The sequence below is a fragment of the Apis florea genome, unplaced genomic scaffold (assembly GCF_048593485.1).
Source record: "Apis florea isolate Af1SG1 unplaced genomic scaffold, ASM4859348v1 contig_3571_pilon, whole genome shotgun sequence".
In the NCBI taxonomy this organism is placed as follows: Eukaryota; Metazoa; Arthropoda; class Insecta; order Hymenoptera; family Apidae; genus Apis; species Apis florea.
The window spans coordinates 498,658-521,856 of NW_028256783.1; the positions used below are offsets into that span (position 1 = coordinate 498,658).

General features: G+C 21.6%; 4 protein-coding genes across 17 annotated transcripts in view; 3 read left to right on the top strand and 1 right to left on the bottom strand.

Annotated features, from left to right (window-relative positions):
* LOC100863333 (uncharacterized) overlaps positions 1-10,587 on the top strand; it is a 43,234-nt gene extending 32,647 nt beyond the window's left edge. For all 12 annotated transcript variants that reach the window (XM_086914037.1, XM_086914033.1, XM_086914038.1 and 9 more), the window contains 11 exons: positions 107-245; positions 327-640; positions 1,264-1,423; positions 1,532-1,686; positions 1,796-2,061; positions 2,302-2,699; positions 2,815-3,060; positions 3,197-3,364; positions 3,450-3,560; positions 3,644-3,800; positions 9,562-10,587. In XM_086914037.1, the coding sequence (XP_086770163.1) occupies positions 107-245; positions 327-640; positions 1,264-1,423; positions 1,532-1,686; positions 1,796-2,061; positions 2,302-2,699; positions 2,815-3,060; positions 3,197-3,364; positions 3,450-3,560; positions 3,644-3,800; positions 9,562-9,698 (2,251 nt within the window). In that variant the 3' untranslated portion in view covers positions 9,699-10,587. The remainder of the gene's footprint in view (positions 1-106; positions 246-326; positions 641-1,263; positions 1,424-1,531; positions 1,687-1,795; positions 2,062-2,301; positions 2,700-2,814; positions 3,061-3,196; positions 3,365-3,449; positions 3,561-3,643; positions 3,801-9,561) is intronic.
* Positions 9,967-12,295, top strand: LOC147656625 (uncharacterized). Its single transcript, XM_086914045.1, has 4 exons — positions 9,967-10,165; positions 10,846-11,794; positions 11,915-12,006; positions 12,107-12,295. The coding sequence occupies exons 2-3, from the start codon at positions 11,247-11,249 to the stop codon at positions 11,982-11,984; spliced, it is 618 nt and encodes a 205-aa protein (XP_086770171.1). The 5' UTR covers positions 9,967-10,165; positions 10,846-11,246; the 3' UTR covers positions 11,985-12,006; positions 12,107-12,295.
* Positions 12,293-17,330, bottom strand: LOC100863807 (protein charybde). 2 transcript variants are annotated; one of them, XR_015294092.1, is made up of 6 exons: positions 17,223-17,330; positions 15,452-16,128; positions 14,382-14,562; positions 14,140-14,295; positions 13,904-14,062; positions 12,293-13,820 (listed from the first exon to the last, which is right to left on the bottom strand). XR_015294092.1 is itself a non-coding variant. In XM_012486155.3 (5 exons), the coding sequence occupies exons 2-5, from the start codon at positions 15,498-15,500 to the stop codon at positions 13,975-13,977; spliced, it is 474 nt and encodes a 157-aa protein (XP_012341609.1). In that variant the 5' UTR covers positions 15,501-16,128; positions 17,223-17,330; the 3' UTR covers positions 12,293-13,974. The 2 variants fall into 2 exon arrangements, 1 of the variants encoding a protein (XP_012341609.1); XM_012486155.3 differs by having other exon boundaries at positions 12,293-14,062.
* Positions 17,331-19,247: 1,917 nt separating this feature from the next.
* Positions 19,248-23,056, top strand: p115 (general vesicular transport factor p115). 2 transcript variants are annotated; one of them, XM_012486153.3, is made up of 12 exons: positions 19,248-19,414; positions 19,598-19,826; positions 19,897-20,153; positions 20,242-20,443; positions 20,530-20,681; positions 20,796-20,986; positions 21,079-21,251; positions 21,377-21,804; positions 21,898-22,078; positions 22,143-22,327; positions 22,437-22,796; positions 22,901-23,056. In XM_012486153.3, exons 1-12 carry the CDS (start codon positions 19,337-19,339, stop codon positions 22,979-22,981), a joined length of 2,517 nt encoding a protein of 838 aa, XP_012341607.2. In that variant the 5' UTR covers positions 19,248-19,336; the 3' UTR covers positions 22,982-23,056. The 2 variants fall into 2 exon arrangements, with proteins under 2 accessions (XP_012341607.2, XP_086770172.1); XM_086914046.1 differs by having other exon boundaries at positions 19,259-19,414; positions 19,602-19,826.
* Positions 23,057-23,199: the final 143 nt, after the last annotated feature.

A 23,199-nucleotide genomic window follows, 5' to 3' on the forward strand; every position in this document is an offset into this window, starting at 1 on the left:
GGTTTTTTGTTATTTTTAAATTTTTTTTTTAATTTCTTTTTAAATAAGTTTGTAAACATATATTTTCGATAATTAATTATTTTTCTTTTTATTTTTACATTGATAGATTATATGGTGAAAATGGTTTGCCTGAAGGTAGTATTAATATAAAAATGAAAGGTTCTGCAGGTCAGAGTTTCTGTGCTTTCATGACTAAAGGCGTTCATGTTACTCTCGAAGGAGATGCTAATGACTATGTTGCCAAAGTAAATTTTTTTAATTTAATTATTTAAAAAAAAAATTATCAAGAATTTATATATTGTACACTATATTTTTATAATTTTTAGGGTTTATGTGGAGGAGAAGTTGTTATATATCCACCAAAAGATTGTACTTTTAATTCCAATACAAATGTAATTGTTGGTAATGTTTGTCTTTATGGTGCAACATCTGGCAAAGCATATTTTCGAGGAATTGCTGCTGAAAGATTTTGTGTTCGTAATAGTGGCGCAATAGTAGTAGTTGAAGGTGTTGGTGATCATGGATGCGAATACATGACTGGTGGTTGTGCTGTAATTTTGGGACTTACTGGTCGGAATTTCGCGGCTGGAATGTCTGGTGGGATAGCCTATGTTTTAGATGTAGATGGATCATTTAAAAGGTATGAGTCCTTCATAATGCTTTTTGTATCTCTTATTATTATTATATTATTATGCTCTATTATTATGTATACATATATAGAATGTTAATATATTTAGAATATGAATATAGAATTCATTTTTTCTATGTCTTGCTTCATTCAGACTTAAATTGCTTATAACTTTATATAAATAAATTTCAATCAATATTTTTATATATCAATTTATATTTATATTTATATTTATATTTTTTATATATCAATTATTTAAAATCGATTTTCTGAAGATATTCAGAAATATATTAACATTTTATACTAATTCATATTCAAAGAATATAATGTTTACATCAATATCGCTTTATTTATATCGATGATTTATTTCACTTCCATTGGAAATCATCCTTTGTTCAGAAATTTTATTGCAGGTCATATATTACAAATTAAGTTTGCAAATTTAACTTCATATTAAATATATTTTTATTATATGTTTTGATTTAAAATATGTAATGAAAAAGGAATTGATATAAATAATAAATATTCGCCTTCTTTTCGCGAACAAACTATACTATAACTAGTATAACTAACTATAACTAACTTTCATTATTTATTTTTGTATATTTTTTTAATCTATAATTTTTCATATTTAGTAAATGTAATCCTGATATGGTAGAACTGCTTCCTTTAAACAAACAAGATGATATTGCATATGTGAAAGAACTTTTAGAAGAATTTGTCGAAAAAACTGGTTCTTTAATAGCGCAAGATCTTTTAATGTTGTGGCCTGAACCAACAACACGATTCGTTAAGGTAATATAGAACATTAACTAGTTAGGTTAAAAAATATAGATAAAGAAATAAATAATTATATATAAAATGCATGCGTGTTAATTATTAATGTTCTTAATTATTTTGAAGGTATTTCCATATGAATATCAACGAGCATTAAAACAAACTAAACAAATACAACCAATATCCAATGGAAGTTCTCAAACATTAAATGTTCAGGTTAAAGATATTGAAGATGCTATTGCAAATATTGATATGGCCCAGCATAAGTTGGATAAGATAAGGTGCTAATATTTTTTTAATCCAATGTTTTAATTAAAAACATTAAAACTTAAAATTGAGTATTTATTTTACATTAAAAAATTGGTATATAATTTTTTCTTAATGTTTTAGAGGATTTATGAAATACAAAAGACAAACAGGAGCTTACCGACCAGTTGAAAATCGAATTGCCGATTGGAATGAAATCTATAATTTTCAAAGTGTCCGTAAAGGATTGCGCATACAAGCTGCAAGATGTATGGAATGTGGCGTACCATTTTGTCAAAGTAGCCATGGTTGTCCATTAGGAAATATCATTCCTAAATGGAATGATCTTGTTTTTCAATCAAATTGGAAAGAAGCTTTAAATCAATTATTACAAACTAATAATTTTCCAGGTAATTACAAAAGAACATTAATTGCTAGAAATAAAAACTATTCGTAAATTAATAAAATTAATAAAAACTAGTTCATAGTGTATATCTTTTAAAATAATTAATAATATTTAATATATACAATACATATATATACATACATATATACAATAATATATACAATATATAATATATATAATACATAAATATACATATATATGTACAATAATTTATACAATACATATATAAAATTTATATATTTAGAATTCACGGGAAGAGTTTGTCCTGCTCCGTGTGAAGGTGCCTGCGTTTTGAGTATATCGGAACCAGCAGTTACAATAAAAAACATTGAATGCGCGATAATTGACCATGCATTCGAACAGGGTTGGATAGTTCCATATCCACCAAAGATGAGAACTGGTCGACAAATAGCTATAATTGGTTCTGGCCCAGCTGGTTTAGCAGCAGCTCATCAATTAAATAAAGCAGGCCATTTAGTAACTGTTTATGAAAGAAATGATCGAATTGGAGGTTTATTGCAATATGGTATCCCAACTATGAAATTATCTAAACAAGTTGTTCAAAGAAGAGTGTCTCTACTTGCAGCAGAGGGTATTATATTTAAGACTGGTGTCGATGTTGGAAAACATATTTCTGTTAAGGTATGAAATTTTAATTTTCTATTTACGCAATTTATAATTATACATTTTTAATTTTTATTATTTATATTTATTACTTATTTGTATATGAAATTTTTTGTATTTATATATATCGTAGGAATTACGCGAACAATATGATGCAATGTTAATATGTACGGGTGCTACTTGGCCAAGAGATTTACAAATACCTGGTAGACATCTTGAAGGAATTCATTTTGCTGTAAACTTTTTAGAACATTGGCAAAAAAAACAAATGGGAAATGATATCCCATTAGATATATGTTTAATGGCTAAAGATAAAAATGTTATTATAATAGGTGGTGGTGATACTGGTTGTGATTGTATAGCTACATCTTTACGACAGGTAAAATTATTCTTATTTTTAATATAATTTTTTATATTTTCGACAAAATACAATAATAAATAATACAATAATTTATATTTATTAATTATGTTATTATTTATATTTTTGATTGTAATTATAAATTATATAATTATAGGGTGCTAAATCAATTACCACTTTTGAAATTTTGCCGGAACCACCGAGTAAAAGAGCACACGATAATCCGTGGCCTCAATTTCCACGTGTATTTAAAGTAGATTATGGCCATGAAGAAGTTTCTTTGAAATTTGGTCGAGATCCCCGTCAATTTAGTACATTGAGTAAGGTTAGTATGTAAAAAATTAAATATATAATATAAATATATATAATATAAGTATTCTTGATAAATATTATTTATATATTTTCAATAGGAATTTCTAGATAATGGAAGTGGTCACGTAAGTGGTATCAAAACAATTTCAGTATCATGGATGATGGAAAACGGACGTTGGAAAATGGAAGAAATTTCTGGAACAGAAAAGGTAAAAATTATGATTTATGATAATTCTTTATTATTAGATAATTTTTATTTTTTTTGTTATATGACTCCATTATGTTTATTTAGATCTATAAATGTGATCTAGTTCTACTCGCAATGGGTTTCTTAGGCCCTGAAAAATATATTGCAACAGAATTAAATACAGCAATGGATGAAAGAGGTAACTTCAAAACATCACTTGGTAAATACGAGACAAGTTTAACTGGAATATATGCAGCAGGAGGTAGGTTCTCTTTTATTTTTATGCTTAGTTAGTTTTCTTTTGCTCATTTATTGCAATACTTTATTAAAAATTAGTATAATAAAACCATAAAAAACTTATTGAAAATTATTCTGAAATTTAAATCGTAAAATAATACGTATATATTACGATTAAATAAGTTGTAAAAAAATCTTGACATCAAAAAATGATTGATTTATATTATATTAATCATAACGCATTAAATATTTCATATTTTGTATTAATAATTAAATTATATGTAATATATAATAATAAATTATTGAAATTTTCACAATTTTAAAAACTAGAGAATTTACTTCGTTTAAAATGAAAATGCAATAATTTTTGTTATGATAATAATAAAAATTATTTAAAATAGAAATTATCTCACCAATTTTATTAAACTTGAAATATATATATATATTGTTAAAGTCAACATTTTGAATTATTTTTTTCTTATATATTTAATATAACTATTACTTACTTTTAATTTGCAAATTTTATTAATAAAATAATTTTTTAATACTATATATGATATTTCTGAAATTTTAAATATATTTTTCATTTCACATTCAAAATAAATATATAATAAATAATCAAAGCATGACATCTAATTCTTAGCTCTAGGAAAAATTATGTATACAGAAAAGAAAAATGATGTTATAATGTTAATTATATAATAATGAGCTGGATAAAATTTTTCGAAGAGATCATTTTCTAAAAGATATCGAAAAAAGTTGTTTAAAATATTGATTTTAATAATGTATTTCATATTTCACGATTAGTAAATTAGTTAATTGATTATATTTAAATAATCATCGTTTTAATTTATTTTTCTATTTTGTTCAATTATCTGTTCAATCTGAACTACATACAATTTTAGTTATAATTGTGAATGATTTCATTAATCGATCGAAATGAAATTTAAAAGATATCATGAAATTTATGTTATTAAATTTAAATGTTAATTTCGGTAATTTTTACATTTAAAAAATATAAATCCTTGTAAAAGAAAGATAATATACAGAGATACATAAGATACAAAAATACATTAATAAAGTTTATTTATCAAGTTGTAAATAATTTAAATTTGCATTGAAATGAAACAAAGTGGAGCTAAAACAAGATAATAATTTAACAAAAATAGAGCTTCACTTTATTTCTATTTCATGTAATGCAAATTTTAATTATTATTATAACTTTTAAACTTACATATAATTTAATAAATTTTAATTAACATTTTTGTGTACCAATTTTTTAGTTCCTAGAATTTCTTCAAAAATATTCTACAAATATATTAACATTCTTTATAATAGATATTTAACAATATTAAATATTACTCGAAATATTGGTAATTAGGGTCAACAAATAATCCTTTTTATTATTACTAATAAATTCACAAATAATATCGTCTAAATATGATAATTCGATCAATCCGAATCATTTATTCGAGAAGTAGATATTAAGTAAAATCTATACTTACACTTATTTACTTACATATTTTTTATATTAAAAAGTACAATTGTTATTAATTATATTTATCTTATTATAAGTTAATAATTAACACTCCCTCTAGATATTACTAATTAAAATAAAATAATCTTCATTATATATATCATCGAGTATCAAATAGTCATTAATATCTAACTATATCGATTTTACTATCTATAAAATATTCTATTTAGAACACATTTCAAAAATCTAATCATTCGTTTTATAAATTAAATACATTGGACTTACCATATTAAGTATGATGTCAAATACGAGCAGGAAAAAGTAGAAAAAAATCTAATTTGCAGAACATTTGGCAAATGTGATTATTTATATGTAATTATGCTATTATTTTATTATTATTATATTATTATTATAAACATGCTTTAAATAAATAAATATTAAATTACAATTTAAAAAGAGTTTCTATAAAAAGCAAAATATGCAAAATTGAATTTCGAAATATAGTCATTCCTTTGATTAATAATAAATATCAATAATATTTTTATAAAATAATAATGATTGGCTATTTATAATTAGTATCCAATTTCCGAATAAACTTTTCGGATTAATTGAACTATTTCCTCTTTTATTATCTTTCCAAATTTTGTGTCGATCCAGATTGTGAAATTTATCTAATTGTTGATTATATTAAATTTCCAATTATTGTAAAATTATTTTCTCAGCAAGATAATATTACACTAGAAGAGATGATCTAAATATGAGCTAGCAGTTTTATTTCAGGATTTATTGTTAAAAATTTTTTAAATATAACACTTCAATGGATATTAAAAATATGTTTACTTTACAATATAAAATCAAAATACATTAAAGAAAAACAATATATATTGTAAATTATATATTTAAAATCTTCACTTTTTCACGAAAAAGTGAAGTGATCTAAATATGGTATAAGTTATTGATAAAATAATTGAGTTATTGATAAAAAACTACATATTTTGAATTAAAATATTTAAAAATATATTTAAAATGTAGATAAATTAATTTAATTGCTATTTAAAATATTTACGTATATATTTCAATACATATAATCATTATATGAAATTGAAAATATTTTATTCAAAATTTTTCTTGTGAGTCCGAATTCGAAAATTCATCACAAAATATACAATATATACAACTGGATTACATATATATATTACAAGGAATGTCCTCTAATGAATTTCGCTTTTGTCATTCTGATTAACATCATCTTCTAAATTTCTTAATAACGCAACTGTTTCCATTTTGTTTTTTATTTCCATTTATTTTATTATTTGCATTTTCATTTTTTTTGTTTTGATTTTATTATAATTTTTAAAATCATCAAATTCTAACTTTTTTTTATTTCTTTTTTTTTTAATGAATTCAAAGTAGAGACAACGCTTCTTTATAGAACATTTTAGAAATAACAGATAATTAGAGAATACAAACAGATAATTATTCTGTAATAATAGAGAATTTATAATTTAGCAGCTTCAATTTTTTTAAAAGAAAAGAATTAGAAAAATATCAAAAAAATTTACTTGAAGTAGGAAAAAATAATTGAATAAGTTTCAGATAATATACCAAAGCATATATATTTTAACGAAGTGAAATTAGGAATTATATCTGCAATATTATATTATGTCTTCTTTATTTCAATCTAAAAAAACTAAAAAATTATTATTAAAAAAAATATTCTTGCTTTAAATCTATTTATTGTAATTTCTTTAGTCTGCCTTTTTCAAACAGCTCCATATGGTGAAACAGAACGATTTCAATGTTTGAAGTCATTTTATTTCTTCATTATATATATAATAAGATTTTAATGATCCCATAAATTATCCAAACGAGTTTATCCATGAAATAAAAAGAAAAAAATTATTATTATTATTATTATTCTAATCATATCAATTATATTAAAACATGAACATTTGATTATAATATTTAAAATCAGTAAAACTAATAACTTAATAATCTTTGAATCAAGATTTTCAATCAAATAATGATTTTGAATTCAAAAGGATGGGTTCTGCCAATCCAAATCTGAAAGATATTTTTTCATCAATATTTAGATCATGTTCTTTCCTGAAAAGAAAGAATGAAATATCTAAAAACATTCATATGGCAATTATAGTTATTATACAATCTTTTTCTGCAGAAACTTTTGTTAAACCTATTTACTTTTTATCTTTTCTTATAACATGAAAGATTTTATTTTATATTTTAATAAAATTTTATTTATACCGTGGATAGTATTTCTTTATGAAAAAAAGATTTCTATTTTTTATACATTTCTTCTAAAATATTAAAAAAAATTTAAACATTTTCTTTATTAAATGGTCTAACAAAAAATGTTCCGTATGATTTATGAAAAAATAAACTATTTTTATACTTTCAAAAAAAAATTTATCTAGTGCTATTAATAAATTTAGCAATTTGAAAAATAATTTATAAACTATATTAAATTGAAAACTGATACCATCCATCGAATTCCTATAAACATATCTGAAGAATTTTTACTTTCTAACAAGCAAGTATTTAATTAGCTTTTCTTAGATTTCTTTGTTCAAATAAGATATTAGAATAATTTCCCTTCTATAGATTTAATATTTTCCTATAGAATTTAATATCAGCTGCTTGAGTTATAAAATCCAGTTTTTTATTTAAAATTTGAAGTATTATGCTAAAATACTTAAAATCTTCATCTTTTTCTCTTTCTAATTAGAATAGTTATAATACTATAATAGTTTCTTTTTTCATATTCTCTTTTATTTTGTCAAATATACTGGAATAATTCTAGAATATCCTGAAATATATATCAAAAAATAATCTAAATATCGATCAGCCCATGTTTGGAACTAACATGGTAATTTTATATTTGGTTATAATACATTTAAATTATTTTTCTACATTTGATTTTAAGATATATATATTCCGAAACAAAATGACAATATATTTATGATTTTCAATATTTCTCGAGATACAATGTAAAAATTTACTCTATGTAAAATATTTTTTGCAACAAATTTGATTCATTTCTGAAAAGTGGATGCATCAAAATGATAGCACAAGTTCGATAAAACATATCAATAATAATTACTTTGACAATAGAAAAATTTTTGTGTTCTGAATCTATCCATAAAAATTAGCTAACATGTTATGCTAGCTACAGATATTCGAATCTTCGTCAATGTATCTTCGTATATATTTGTATATTTGTATGTATGTATATTATCAATACTATGTGTTAACTATTTAATTAATACTCGCTTTAGTTTTTATTTCCTAAGTCAAAAGATAATGTATCAATGTCTCATCTATATATTTGAGTACATGTTTACATATAATAAATAATAATTATAAATGCCAAGTAAATATCGTTTTAATATATTTTAACATATTTACTATTGTTTCACCATTCACTATGATCGATAATTCGTAGGCAGCAAATAACGATATATGAATCTATTGGTCATTAAAAAGGTTGCTTAATTATTGTAATATGCAAAGATAATATTAGATTTAAAAAATAAATAGATAAAATATATTGATTTTTGCTATATTATCAAAATATTTTAAAGAAAATAATTTTTTTCAATATTTTTGTCATTTGCATTATATAATAATAATCTTTTTATAAAATCAAGATTGAAATTATTTTATTTTTAATTTACTAACGAGACTAAAATTTAATCTTATTTTCTTCGAGTCGAAGTTTAATAGAGTGATACTTATGATTATATATTATTTTATATTATATGTAAATATTTATGATATTTAAAATATCAAGACAAAAATTATTATTATAAATTTTTATTCATATTGATGATATTCATATTGATTATTCCAAAAATTGAATAACTTCAAAATAGCATAAGTATCTCTATAAAATAAATCTTATGACAATAAATCAAATTTAAAATTTTATAAAATATTGAAAAAATTATTGAAATAAAATATTGAAAAAAATGATTATCTTCTTTGAAATATTTTTGTAAATATAGTAATTCTCAAACAATAAAAAACTTATTGGTTATATCTATTATCAAAGTTTTTTTCATATAAAAAAAATCAAATTTTCTTTATATGAAAAAAAATGTAAACTGCGGTTAATCTTCTACATTTTACATTATTAAGAAAAATATTTATATAATTATATTATATTTATATGTATATAAATACTTAAATACATTGCATTAGTTTTGAAAAATATTAAAAATGATAGAATGATTTTTTTTCTTTATGTATTTCATTAAGTGATAATATTAAATATTTTTGTTTTGCATAGATTGCCGGCGTGGACAATCTTTGGTAGTTTGGGCAATCACAGAAGGTAGACAAGCCGCAAGAGAAATAGATCTGGCCTTAATGGGAGAAACTGGTCTTCCTGTTTCCGGTGGTATCATAAATAGTGTCGTGAATTAAAACAGAAATATTTTTCATTGTTAATCAATTAGAATTCGACTATTTTTTTCTAACCTTTTTCTTCTACCGTATTCTTCTATTTTTCTTTTTCTATCTTCTCACATAGTTGAATTAAATATGCGATATAGAGGTAGAAGAATGAGTACCATTTAATAACTAAAAGAAAAGCACGATCAATACAAGGAAATCAGTATTATTTTATCGTGAATTTTCACGATATCGAATGATCTTATGTCATCTTATCGTCATTTGTGTTCATTCACGAAAGGAATGTTAGTTGGATATAGAATAGTTGAAGTACAAAAGATTTGCTCTTTTGTTTTGAATTGTCGTTTTGTGTAATATTCATTAATATCTGTAAAAAAAAAAAAACTATAATTATTAAATAATAATATTATAAATTAGAAATCGAGAAAAAAATAATCATAAATATATTATTGTCCCTTCAAATTTATTTACTTCATAAGGTAATATAAATTATTTTATATAATTAAAATCATTTTTTTGCAATCAATGTGAGAAAAAAATATTCATTAAATATTTCTATCAAAATCGAAATCAAATTAAAATTATAAATTATATTTTGAGGATAATATTAAATATATTTTGTGAATTTTTTAATCTATCTATAATTATAATTCGTTCATATATTATAACATGCGTATATATATATCATTTTTTGAATTTATTATCAGATATAAAAAAACACTGATGATGATATAATTTCCTTGATTATGAAAAAATTTTTCTTCAATAATATTAATTATTTATAATGCAAATTATTGTACATTCAATATCAATATCCAATATAACAATATTATTGTACATTCTGTATGAAGAGAAAGAAAATACTTTGAGACAATAAATAAATGAAATATTTAACTTTTAACTAAATATAATTTAATTATATATAATTAATTATATATTGTGTGCAAAATTATAACGTGTTATATTTACAAAATAATATTGATACAATTACATACACACAATATATTATACATTAACTCTTATAAAATTAATGTATTAAAAAATCTAAACTATGTAATATTATTAATTCCAATATTATTCAATATTTTCTTATAAAATTGAAATTAATGAATGAAAAAAAAATGAATTCATTATATGTAAAAAACAATATTATTTTTAGTTGGCTGGATTATCAACGAAATTAATAAGCATGTATCATTTGATTCCGTCTAATATCCGAGAACAGAAGTGGCAAGAATTCTTACAGGATCAATTACAGGATCATCGAATTGCTCATATTCGTGAAGAAATTATTAGTGAAGTAATCGCAAATGGCCTTGAGAAAAATCATTTTGAAAAGAAACTGTTCGAATTTAATAGTCAATGTGCCCGTATAGTTTGGCTTCGTTTATTCAATGCGAGTATTGATTTTCTAAATTTTTTTAATATTCATTTATTTTGTTTGCTTTCTGCTTATTTATTTTCTAGTGGGTATTTTCAACATTAGATTCTTATCAGACTCATTACATAACTGGAAAAGCAATACATTTGATTGTTGATATTGAACCCCAATCTTTGCCAATGGATTCTTGGATATTTAAAAATGTTTCGCAAATTTTAACACAAAGACCATCTCCACAGATACTTATTTCTCCGCTGTTCCCATCAATAACTTCTATAAAACTTTCGAATCATTATGTTGACAAAAAGAAACAACATCAAATAAAATCAAAACATATTAACACAGAAAAATTGAAACCAAATAAAGAAAAAATAATAACATCTTCTAAAGCAAAAAAATTGCATAATGTAATTCATGAAATGAAAAAAACAAATCGTTATTTAAAAAAAAAAATCTATTCTTTATCTTTGAATGAACAATATATTGTAAATAATCCAACAGAAAATAAAAATGATAAGTTAAATAATATTGAAAAAAATAAAATTAATATTTTTGAAAAAAATTTCAAATACAATGGAAATAATCATAAGAGCAATTCTAACAGCAATCCTAAAAATAAACAGGAAGATATAACAGATATTTCTCGATTATCAAAAAATTTACAACAAAATGAAACAATTGCATTATATGATAAAGAAATAGTGCAATTTCAGCCATTATCAAATAGGTAATATTTAAATTTTTCAAAAAAAAAAAATTAAGATGGAAATTTATTTATTATTTCAAAAATTTTCATATAATTTATAAAAAAAAATTTTATAAAATTATGAAAAATTATATCTTTCAGAATAGAAGTCTTGTATACAATTTTACCAGATCATACCAAACAACTTGATTCAAACAATTCTATAAAATGAATTAAATAATTCTAGTGTACAGGTAAAAAGATATAGATTCTTATTTTTTTATTTATTATTAAAATTACAAATTAAAATTCATATCAATAATAAAATTGAAAAAAAAATTAAATATTTTATAGATACGTAAGATTATGATAAAAGAACAAATATAATATCCAATATAACGAAAATACTTTATATAATAACGAAAATACTTATTATAAGTTTTTAAAATAAATTTATAATTCAAAAAGTCGAATATACGCGATAATTTAAATAAATTTAAATTGAAAAATGAGGAAAATGAATAAAAACAATATTAAATATAATTTTTAAAATTTCTATTTTTGTTACTTCACTTTCTGCCATATTTTTTTTTTTTAAGCAAATAATATTTAACGATATATTAAGTATAAAAAAAATTAAATATATGCACACACACACGTGCAAATACACGCATTCTTTTTCCCGTGTTATACTTCTGTCCTTAACGAAGTACAAAAAATATATAACCGCATTTTATACTCTGAATACTCCTATATAATAAAATGAATCACGAACATCGTGCATTCTTTCTTTTTTTCTTGGTTTTTGTTGTTATCTTAGCAAATGCAAAAAAATCGTATTTTTTATAATTATTTTTTAATTTACGAAACTCGTATAAACATAATCTATTTTTTCAAATTATAACGTATTCGATGTGTGATTCAATATTTCAATTTTTATCATTTCAATTGTTTTTGAACGCGTATAAACATTGTCTGAAAAATTCTAACGCTGATCAGTCTTATAAAGTTATACGCGTGATTATTCTATATTTTTTTTTTGTCTTTAAATTATTTTAAATTTCGAAATTAAAATATAACTAGTCAATAACATGATTATACAAAATGATGACAATGAATTATATGATAATTAAACAAATTATTCTTCTTAATATTATAGATATTATATATATTATATATAATTTTATAAATGTTGCAATCTTTGAAATTGTAGATTTGTATTTTGTAAATTGCGATTTTTTTTCTTTTTATTAATATCACAAGATTAATACCAATCAATACCTAAGATTATTATAATTTTTTTTAGAGGAAAAAAAAAATTTCAGTAGGATTGAATATATATGTGTATATGTGTAGATAAATAAAGAAATGAATATAACTATATCCACTTATTATAAGTGGGTAAAATTATATAGATATATATCGATTAATAATCGATATATAAAAAAAAGGATGTCGCAGAAGAAAAATATACAAAATTTGTATCAAACGAAATTACTTTAGATATCCATTGGTATTTTTGAAGCTTATAAGTATATAACACATGTATACATTATTTCTACTACTACTACTAGTTTTATCATTCAGCAAGAATAATAATTCTTGCTAGCAAAACTTGATTTAAATTTTACCGCATTATTACGTATAAATGCAGGAAAATTATTATTACAAGTCTTATATGACGAGTCATTTCTTCTTTGAATGAAGATATATCTCTTATGAAAAAATGTCTCTTTACGAGAATCTAGAAATTTTTATCTAATGTTTTTAAAATTAATTTACAAAATATATCAACATATATTTAAAGAAATATATTTTAATCTATAATATCATTTGATCAGATATGTTTATATTTTTAAAAAAACACTATTCAAACTGAGTTACGAATGTTAGGCAATATAAGATCTAGATATCACGTAAAGAAACTTTCCAGACTTAATAGTATTACAAATTTTTTTTACTATCACAATTGTTAAAACCCATAAATTTCGCCCCTTCTCGTTCTATCTTGTATCTCACATGTTTATCTTCTTTTTATTATTTTTATTTTTCTGATTATTTTGGTTACCTTTAAATCAAATATATTGTAAAATAAATGTAAATCACAAAAATCCATCTTCGGAAAATAAAAATAGCCATGTTGGAGCCCACCTATAGTTAGAAGAGCTTAGAATAATCATGTTTATCAAGAAAATTAATCAATGATTCTCAGATCTTATTCATTACACTTGTTGATATGATCTATATAATTTTTTTTTCTCCAAAGTAAAATCTCTACTGATCATAATAGTACCTCCTCGTGTAAGATTTCTAAAAAGAAAAATAAACAAATCAATAGTATATATTTATATTCATAAATTATTATTCATTATTGTGATTTGACTTACTTTAGAAACTGAGGTAACAGAATATGCCAAGATGTATGATCTTGTTTCAAAGTTAAATAAAGTTCAAAAGTAGATACTGTATTAGGATCACATTGTATTTTTGATAGTTTTCTACATACATTGTCCGTTTCAAAACTAATAAACAATGTACATCCTCTGTAATAAAAATAATATATGAAAATATATCTATGCACTTGGAGAAAAAAAAAAATATTACTACTAAACATAATATCAAAACTTACCTAAGACCACAAGGTTCATTTTCAGCCATGCTAAGTACATTTTTAGCTATTCTTGGCAAAAGATCAGCAGGTAACAAAACTTCGCCACATGCTAACTGTACATGCTTCGCTCTTCTTAATTCAACTTCCAATCGTTTTGCTAGAGCCTGGCAGGCTCCATCAAATTCTTCAGCTGTTCCAACTATAATAATAAACGTATTTAATTAATTATAATTATATCGTTACTTTTGTTTTCTTCTTTTTACATACGAATTTTCATACTTATATAATAAAATTTTCATAATTATATAATAAATTCTAATGTCACGTTTATATAATTAACAATAATAATAATAATAATAATAATAATAATAAATATGTATATTTATCTTATGTATTTTTACAGATCTAATAATAAGCAAGTGCATTTATTAAATGCGCACGCATGCATGAATATAAACATCTATATAAATATTACATGACAACCGGCCGGTTGTACCGGTAACCGAATAACTTAGAAAGTTAAAATTTTTTTGATATTGTAAAGTAAAACATTTCTTATAGTATATATAATTATTATAATATTGTTCGTTTATTTTTTTTTTTTAAAGAAATTCTCTTCTTTTTCAAAAAAAAAAAAGAATAATTATGAATTACATATATTCTGTTCAATTTTATATAGATTTATATATATATATTGCAAGCGTGATAGAACGAAAAAAAAAATAATTAAATAAGTGAAAAAATTCTAAAGTAATCTTCAAATGTTTTAGAAATAAAAAATAAATACCGCACATTAAAATGAAATATCATACTCATTTATTCTATAAAAAATTAGTTGATTTAGAAAACTTAAATAATTTCATAATAATAATATCGATTATTGTCTCTTAATAAAGGTGAGTATAATATATATATATATATATATATATATATATATATATATATATATATATATATGTATATATATATATATTGTATATATGTACAGATGTAATACAATAGAAAAAAAAATCAAATTTGAAAAAAAGAAAATTAGTTGTACTAAATTATGAAAATCTATTGAAACAATAAATAGTAGAAAAATATACCTCTCGTGTTACTAAAATTCACATTTACAGGACATGGTAAAACTTCCATGTCGAAAGATATTACACATACACAAATAGCACAGGATACGGTTAATGTCACAATGACCTTCTTGAAATACACAATATAAATACACTATATTATTTCTTCAATACTATGAATGTATTCAATGCTTCAATATTATATTTTCACTAATAATAATTCAACAATTTTTATAAAGCCGACAAAATCACTCTTTTTAATTATTTAAATATAAATATCAGTACAATCGTAACTATCCTTTCTCTTTAACTTTCACTGGAAACTGCAACACTATATCGTCAAATACAACACATCTCTACTTACATCATGCTTTAGACCGATACAACTGATTTGTCGACCAATGATGACGCGTCTTTTATATAAACACTCCCCTCCTTCTTAATTTTTCCCTTCCATCGTTCTTTAACAGACCGCCTAGCAACACCAGCTACGTGATGTTTCGCACTGCATCCACTTCGGGTGTTTCCGTTTCTTGTCGTTCGGATATCTTCGGTTCTTAATACATATGCTTTCCTCCATTTCTTCTGATTGTCCAAAACATCTCATTTCAACTTAATCACATAGTATTTTCAACATTATTATGTTCTTTTTTTTTATTTTAATCCATTTACTTTTTTGTTATTTTTCTAAAATCTAACTGCAAAAAATTTTTGTTTAATTATTAAAATATTAGTAGAATAATTTTAATTAATTATGTACGCAATTTAATAAATACATTCTTTATAATTAACTTTTTAACATTTTTAATTTATAATATTTTTAAAATCAATTAAAAAGTAATAATAATCTTTTTATTAAACATTTCTATATTTTAATTATTTCTAGATTATTTTTGATTGTATCTTTATTTATTCTATTATTATTATTTGATGATTAATCTTTTTAGATTCTTCTTTTTCTATTTTTTAAAATAAGTCATCGATATTGTTTTTTTTTTCTTTGTAATAAGATCTAATAATGTAAATATATCTTTCATTAAATCATACTATCATTTATATCCTCACTTAAAATACAAACAATTGATATTTGTAAGAATAAAATTAAATAATTAAAATGAAAATTACATTTCTCAAAATATTCATTTTTAAAAAAATATATTTTTATATTCTTAATTTTTTTTATATATAATATGTCTTAAAATATATATATATATTTTTTATTTGTAGTTTTATTTTAAAAGATTATGTTATATATAATTTTATAGAATACGGTATATTTTCGATATAATAAATCTATTTCAGTAAAGATAATCAAATATTACTTTTTTTAATTATTTTTTGATTATCCAATATATTATTATAAAAATTATATTTTTATAACAATTAATAAAAATTTGCATTCATGTTCTACATATGTATGAACAACATATAATAAGTAACTAAGTAGTCATCGATACAAAAAATGGCTGGCTAATAATTGATGATGACTACATAATAGTTAATGCCAGTAATAATAGTAATAATATTAAAATGGAAGTGTGAATTGAAATTGTAAAAAAATTAAAGCATGTATTAATCAGTATTTCTGTATAAATTAATAAAAAACATATATTTAGGTATTCATTAAATATGAATATTATAAAAATTATATCAAGATTTGATTGTTAGTTTAATCCTAAGTTTATTTTATAATAAAATTTTATTTTAATAACAAAATTTTTTAGCTAGCATAAAAATATATAAATACTTAAAAATTTTCACATAAAAGTAGAAGAAAAGATAATATTCGTACACAAATATAATAATAGTTTCTCATATTTTAAATACTTAGCCCTTCTTGTGTTTTTATCTACTCTTTATAAAAATAGAACTAACATGAACGATGATACAACTGCTTTTCTATCATACATTATACGTTCAATACGTATACAATATATGTTGCTTGATTGCTACCTTACGTGAATTCATGTTTCATGCAAAAATATTTATTTTTTCATTAAATAATTTTAAAAGATAATTTGTTTTTATTCATTTGTTTTATTCATTTAAAATTATTAATAATAGAATTAATCAAAAGAAAATATATATAGATAAACAAATTGATCTATTATTAAATTTATTTTATTACAGAATTTATTCTACTTACTATTTTCAAAAGTAAGTAATTTTTTGAATCAATTTTATTTATACTATTTATATTTCAAGAAACGAATAACATTTTGCTCTAAAAGAATAATAAATTTTATAATTGCTAATTTTTTTTCTTTCTGATGTAATATTAATAAAAATTGCTTTGAATCAATTTGAATTGAAATAAAATTATTCTAATAATTTTTCTAATAATTTTTATACATAAAATAATCTTATAATTAATAATTAAATCAACAGATTTTATTTTAATATCAAGTAGTTTATACATATATCGATAAAAAATATTTCCATACTATATCTATATATGTATAATATAGTATGCGCATGCGCTCATATGATTGCATAGATTCATACATATGTGTATACTAAAAGAATATGAATATAATGAATGTTAGCGGATAATATAAATTTTTTTTTTTAATTTTTTCGATTCAAAATTTTGATTCAAATCAAAAATTTCAATTCACATTTTATATTAAAATTATATTTTATAATTAAAATTATATTGTTATTATGATATTTTAAAATCATCAATTCGTTTCTCTTAATCTTTTCTTTAAATTTGATTTATTCTTAATTTAATTAAACTTTATTTTGAAGTATTAAAAATTTTGATTTTTTTTTATATTTTTTAGCAAGTAAAATCTAGAAATCTTAATTGATGAAATTCATTAATTCAAAATTAAATGTATATAAAATTGTTTTTTAAATATTTTATGATTACATTTACACTATATTAACATTTTATATAATAATTAAACAATAGAAATACTGACATATCAAATTCAAATTATTTTTTTTTGTTAAAGAATTCAAATTCTAAAGATTGTCCACGAATACATTATTAACATCTTTTATAATATGACATCAATTTGATGATTAATGATCAGTAATCCAATTATGATAAAAATATAAGATTTATAAACATATATTTTTTAATTTAATGTTTTAACCTATCTGTCAAGATCTATACTTTTAAGTTTTTTCATTAAAATATAAAAATGTAAATTTCTATTAAAATAAAATTTCAGCTTTAATTACATAAAACATAAACTTATAATAGATATATTAATTTTTGTATAAAACGTTATTATATATATTATTTGAAAAGTAAATAAAGTAACTTATAAAAAAGTAACATAAGTTGATAGTATGATAATATTTAATAAATAAATTGCAAAATTTGTTATTTTTGACAATTATTTTTAATGATAATAAATTATTAAATCAATAATTTGATTATGAATGTAATCATGCATACTTTACAATAGATTACAATTTATTTAAGTTTATATAAACTTTATATGTTTTTTTATAAATTTTTTATAAATAAATTCAAATATTTTTATATCACAAAAAATAATTGTGAAAATAAAATATCAATTTTAAATACAGCGAATATTGAAATCATATTTAGAACAAAATAATATTATTTAATATTACTATTATTTATATTTAAGTAATAATATTACTTGATATTACTATAATTTTTTATATAATAATTTTAATTTATTTTATATATAAATTATATATAATAATTTTAAGATTTTATTAATAAAAAAATTTTATAAATTCATTATATTATAATCGTCTATCAAAAATTCTATTTTAAAATATGTTGATTTTTCATATTACTGTGAAAAATTCTTGTAACTAACGCCCTCTATTAAATCATCATTTGTTCAGTGAGTTTAATGAAAAATGTCATCGACATCTTATGACGTATATTACAATTTTTAAGTTGACAACAACAAAATGGAATATTTCAAAAGTAGCTTAAAATCTGTCTTGGGTTCTGCATCTGTAGAAAATGAACTATCAGGCGGTGATACGGTATTTTGAATTTTTTAACAAATTAATTTTGTACTTTTAGTCTTTTTAAATGGTGTTTGTTGTATTTTAACACATGGTCACAATATTTTCATGTAAAAAAATAATTATTAATTATATTATTGTTTTATTTAATTAAACAATTGTATTTCATTATGTTATGAATTAATTAAAATAATTGTACAGGTAGAGCGATTAGTAGACAGGTTACAATCATCGACATTATTAAATGATAGACGAGATGCTTGTCGAGAACTTAAAACTCTTTCACGAACTTACCGTGTTGAAGTAGGAGCTCAAGGAATGGATGCATTGAGACAAATTTTAGAAATGGATAGAACTGATTGTGAAATTATTGGTTTGGCATTAGATACTCTTTGTAATATAACAAATCCCAAGACATTTGATGAAGAAGGTAATATCTACGTATATAATATAATAATTATATGCTTATATAAATTTTATTATTTTTTATATATTTTCAGTTGATAAGCATGGACGCAATAATAAAATAGGAGAACAATTTACTGAAATATTTATTAAAAATACAGATAGTGTAGGATTAGTATTAACACTCTTGGAAGAATTTGAATTTAAAGTTAGATGGCCAGCATTAAAATTATTGATGTATTTGTCTACTAATAGACTAAAAGATATACAAGAAATAATTTTAGTTAGTCCTATGGGTGTTTCTAAATTAATGGATCTTCTTGGTGATAGTAGAGAAGTTATACGTAACGATGTACATTTTTATAATTTTCTAATATAAAAAGTTTTGTTTATTGAATTAAAAATTTATATATTAAAAATTATATTTTGTAATATTTTAGGTTTTATTACTTCTTATTCAATTGACAAAAGGTAATGCAAATATTCAAAAAATTGTTGCATTTGAAAATGCATTTGATCGTATTTTTGATGTCATTGCACAAGAAGGTAATGTAGAAGGTGGTATTGTTGTTGAAGATTGTTTATTACTAATGTTAAATCTTCTAAGGGGTAATATAAGCAATCAAAATTTTTTTAAAGAAGGTACATATAATTAAACTAATTATTTTATTATATCAATGTGAAAATCAATATTATCATTATTATAATTATAAATCAATATATATTAGGCAGTTATATTCAAAAATTAACACCAATGTTTCAAATATCATCTGAAATTGATGATAATCCTCTAAGTGCATGGAGTCCACAGAAAGTATCAAATGTTCATTGTATGGTCCAAGTGATTCGTGCATTAGTAGCACCAAGTGGACCTGCACAGGTAATTGCTTTAAATAATAAATATATATATTTCTTGTTTTTCTTACATATTTGAATGTTAAAAAAATCTTATATTTAAAACTAATGTATTGATTTATGATATATACATATAAAGGCAGTATCAAATTGTCAACGGATTATGAAAGCATGTGGACTTTTACAAGCTTTGTGTAATATATTGATGGCTAGTGGTGTACCTGCAGATGTCTTGACTGAAACTATTAATACAGTAGCTGAAGTTATTAGAGGAAATTCCAATAACCAAGAATTTTTAGCTGGAGTAATGGCACCTAGTAATCCTCCTAGGTACTCTAATACTAAATAATAAAATATTCAAATATTTTAAATTTATTGCATTACTATATTATAAAATTTGCACATTTTTTGTTTTTTTTTAGACCTGCAATTGTTGTCTTACTTATGTCTATGGTAAATGAAAAACAGCCATTTGCTTTAAGATGTTCCGTTCTTTACTGTTTTCAATGTTTTTTGTATAAAAATGAAATAGGACAAAGTCAACTTATTCAAACTTTATTGCCTCAAGGAAATGAAGTACCATCATTGACAACAGGTTTGTTTTTTTGAAAAACTATTTTCGTTTATTTTATAAATTTTCTTTTCAAAATATATTAAATGATATAATATAATAGGAATATAAAACGAATAAAAAATATTTTATAAATGTAATATTGCTAGGACAGCTGCTATGTGGAGGTCTATTTTCTTTGGATTCTTTATCAAATTGGTTTTCTGCTGTAGCATTGTCTTATGCATTGATCGATGACAACACACAAAAAGAACAATTATTACGTGTATTGCTTGCAACAAATATTGGAAAACCACCAGTAACTTTGATGCAACAATGTGTCATGTTACTGCAACAAGGAAATAAAACACAATGCAAATTAGGTCTTCTAATATTACTTTGCAGATGGATTGCACATTGTCTAAAAGCTGTAAAATCATTTTTGCTTATCGATTCATCCATAGCTTATTTAACAGCATTATTGTCATCACAGGAAAATAATGATGATTTGCAAGAAACATTATTACAAAGTATGTGTGCCATGCTTATTGGATTGTGTGTACATTTTAATGACAACAGTATTTCTAATTATACAAAGGTAACGAAGTTGTAAGATATAAATAAAACAAGACATTAAAAAACTATATTACATTTATTACATTATTACATTTTTTTTCTTATTTTATTTTAGGAAAAATTATGTAATTTAATAGAAAATAGAATAGGATTAGAAAGATTTCAAGATGCTATCAGTGGTCTTGCTAGACATGAAGTGTATTCTAGAACTTTAAAACATCCTCAACCTTCAGCAAAGAATCCTTCAGAACTTTTATTAGATCATGAATTTTGTAGATTATCAAAAACATTAGAAGGTAATTACTAATCATATTTCTATATTATTTTGTTAATGCAAACTTTAGAATTTGCAATTTTTAGGTGTTATTATAAAGTCTGTTCTAGACGGAAGTAGTTTACATAATAAAAATCAAATAACAACTCCTACATTACCAGACTCTATTTTAGAAACACAATATAAAGAAGTTATTCGAGAACAAGATTCTCAAATACAGAAACTTAATCAACTTGTAGAATCACTCATTAAAGAAAAACACGAATTCGAAGTATAGTATATATATTTATAAATAAGATTTTATAACGAAATAAAATTTATAAATCCTTAATTTATAATTATAATTTATAATTAAAGATTGATAATATTATTCAATATAGGCACAGATACATGATCTTCAATCAACTGTCAGTCATTTAAAAGATCAAAATTTAGTTTTACGAGCAGCACAAACTAATTCACTATTAGAAGAAAGTGAATCCAATAATGTTGCAACCAATGAACTTTGCACACAAGAAATAGAAAAGAATAAAACTTTAATTACAGAATTAGAAAATCGTTTAGAAGAATATGCATCAATGATAAAAAAATACGAAAATGATTTTGAATATAAAATAAAAGAAAAATCTGAGGAATTAGAGAAATTAAAAAAAGATCAAGAAGATCTTTTAGAACTTTTAACGGAACAAGATAGTAAAATTATACTTTACAAAGAAAGATTGGTTGCATTAGGTGAAAAAGTATGTAATTCTACATAAAAAACTTTTATGTATATATTTAGATATTTATGCATTTAGATAAATAATAACAGCTTATAATTTTAATATTTATTCTTCATCTTTAGATTGAAACAGATGAAAGTTCTATTGAAATAGACACTGATGACCAACCAGAATATATCAATTCTGTTGATCGTGTTGATTGATGTAAAGATCTATATGACTAATTTTAAAAAAGAATTATAAAAGTAATAATAATGAAAAAATTTTTATTTCGATGATTTTTTATTTTTTTGTTTTTATCTTCCATTTGTTTAAAATAATAAATTATTGATAATAAATCAATAGATTTCTTATAACATTATTATAACATGATAAATTATAAATACAAAAATTAAATATTATTTTTATTACATATTATATT

Coding starts and splice junctions, on each gene's coding strand:
- LOC147656625 (XM_086914045.1), top strand. CDS start 11,247: ATGGATTCTTGGATATTTAAAAATGTTTCGCAAATTTTAACACAAAGA. Junction 11,795..11,914: donor TTTCAGCCATTATCAAATAG/GTAATATTTAAA, acceptor TATATCTTTCAG/AATAGAAGTCTTGTATACAA.
- LOC100863807 (XM_012486155.3), bottom strand. CDS start 15,500: ATGGAAGTTTTACCATGTCCTGTAAATGTGAATTTTAGTAACACGAGA. Junction 14,296..14,381: donor AATGAACCTTGTGGTCTTAG/GTAAGTTTTGAT, acceptor TTTTTATTACAG/AGGATGTACATTGTTTATTA. Junction 14,063..14,139: donor CTGTTACCTCAGTTTCTAAA/GTAAGTCAAATC, acceptor TTTTCTTTTTAG/AAATCTTACACGAGGAGGTA.
- p115 (XM_012486153.3), top strand. CDS start 19,337: ATGGAATATTTCAAAAGTAGCTTAAAATCTGTCTTGGGTTCTGCATCT. Junction 20,154..20,241: donor GAGAAGTTATACGTAACGAT/GTACATTTTTAT, acceptor GTAATATTTTAG/GTTTTATTACTTCTTATTCA. Junction 22,079..22,142: donor ATTATCAAAAACATTAGAAG/GTAATTACTAAT, acceptor TGCAATTTTTAG/GTGTTATTATAAAGTCTGTT.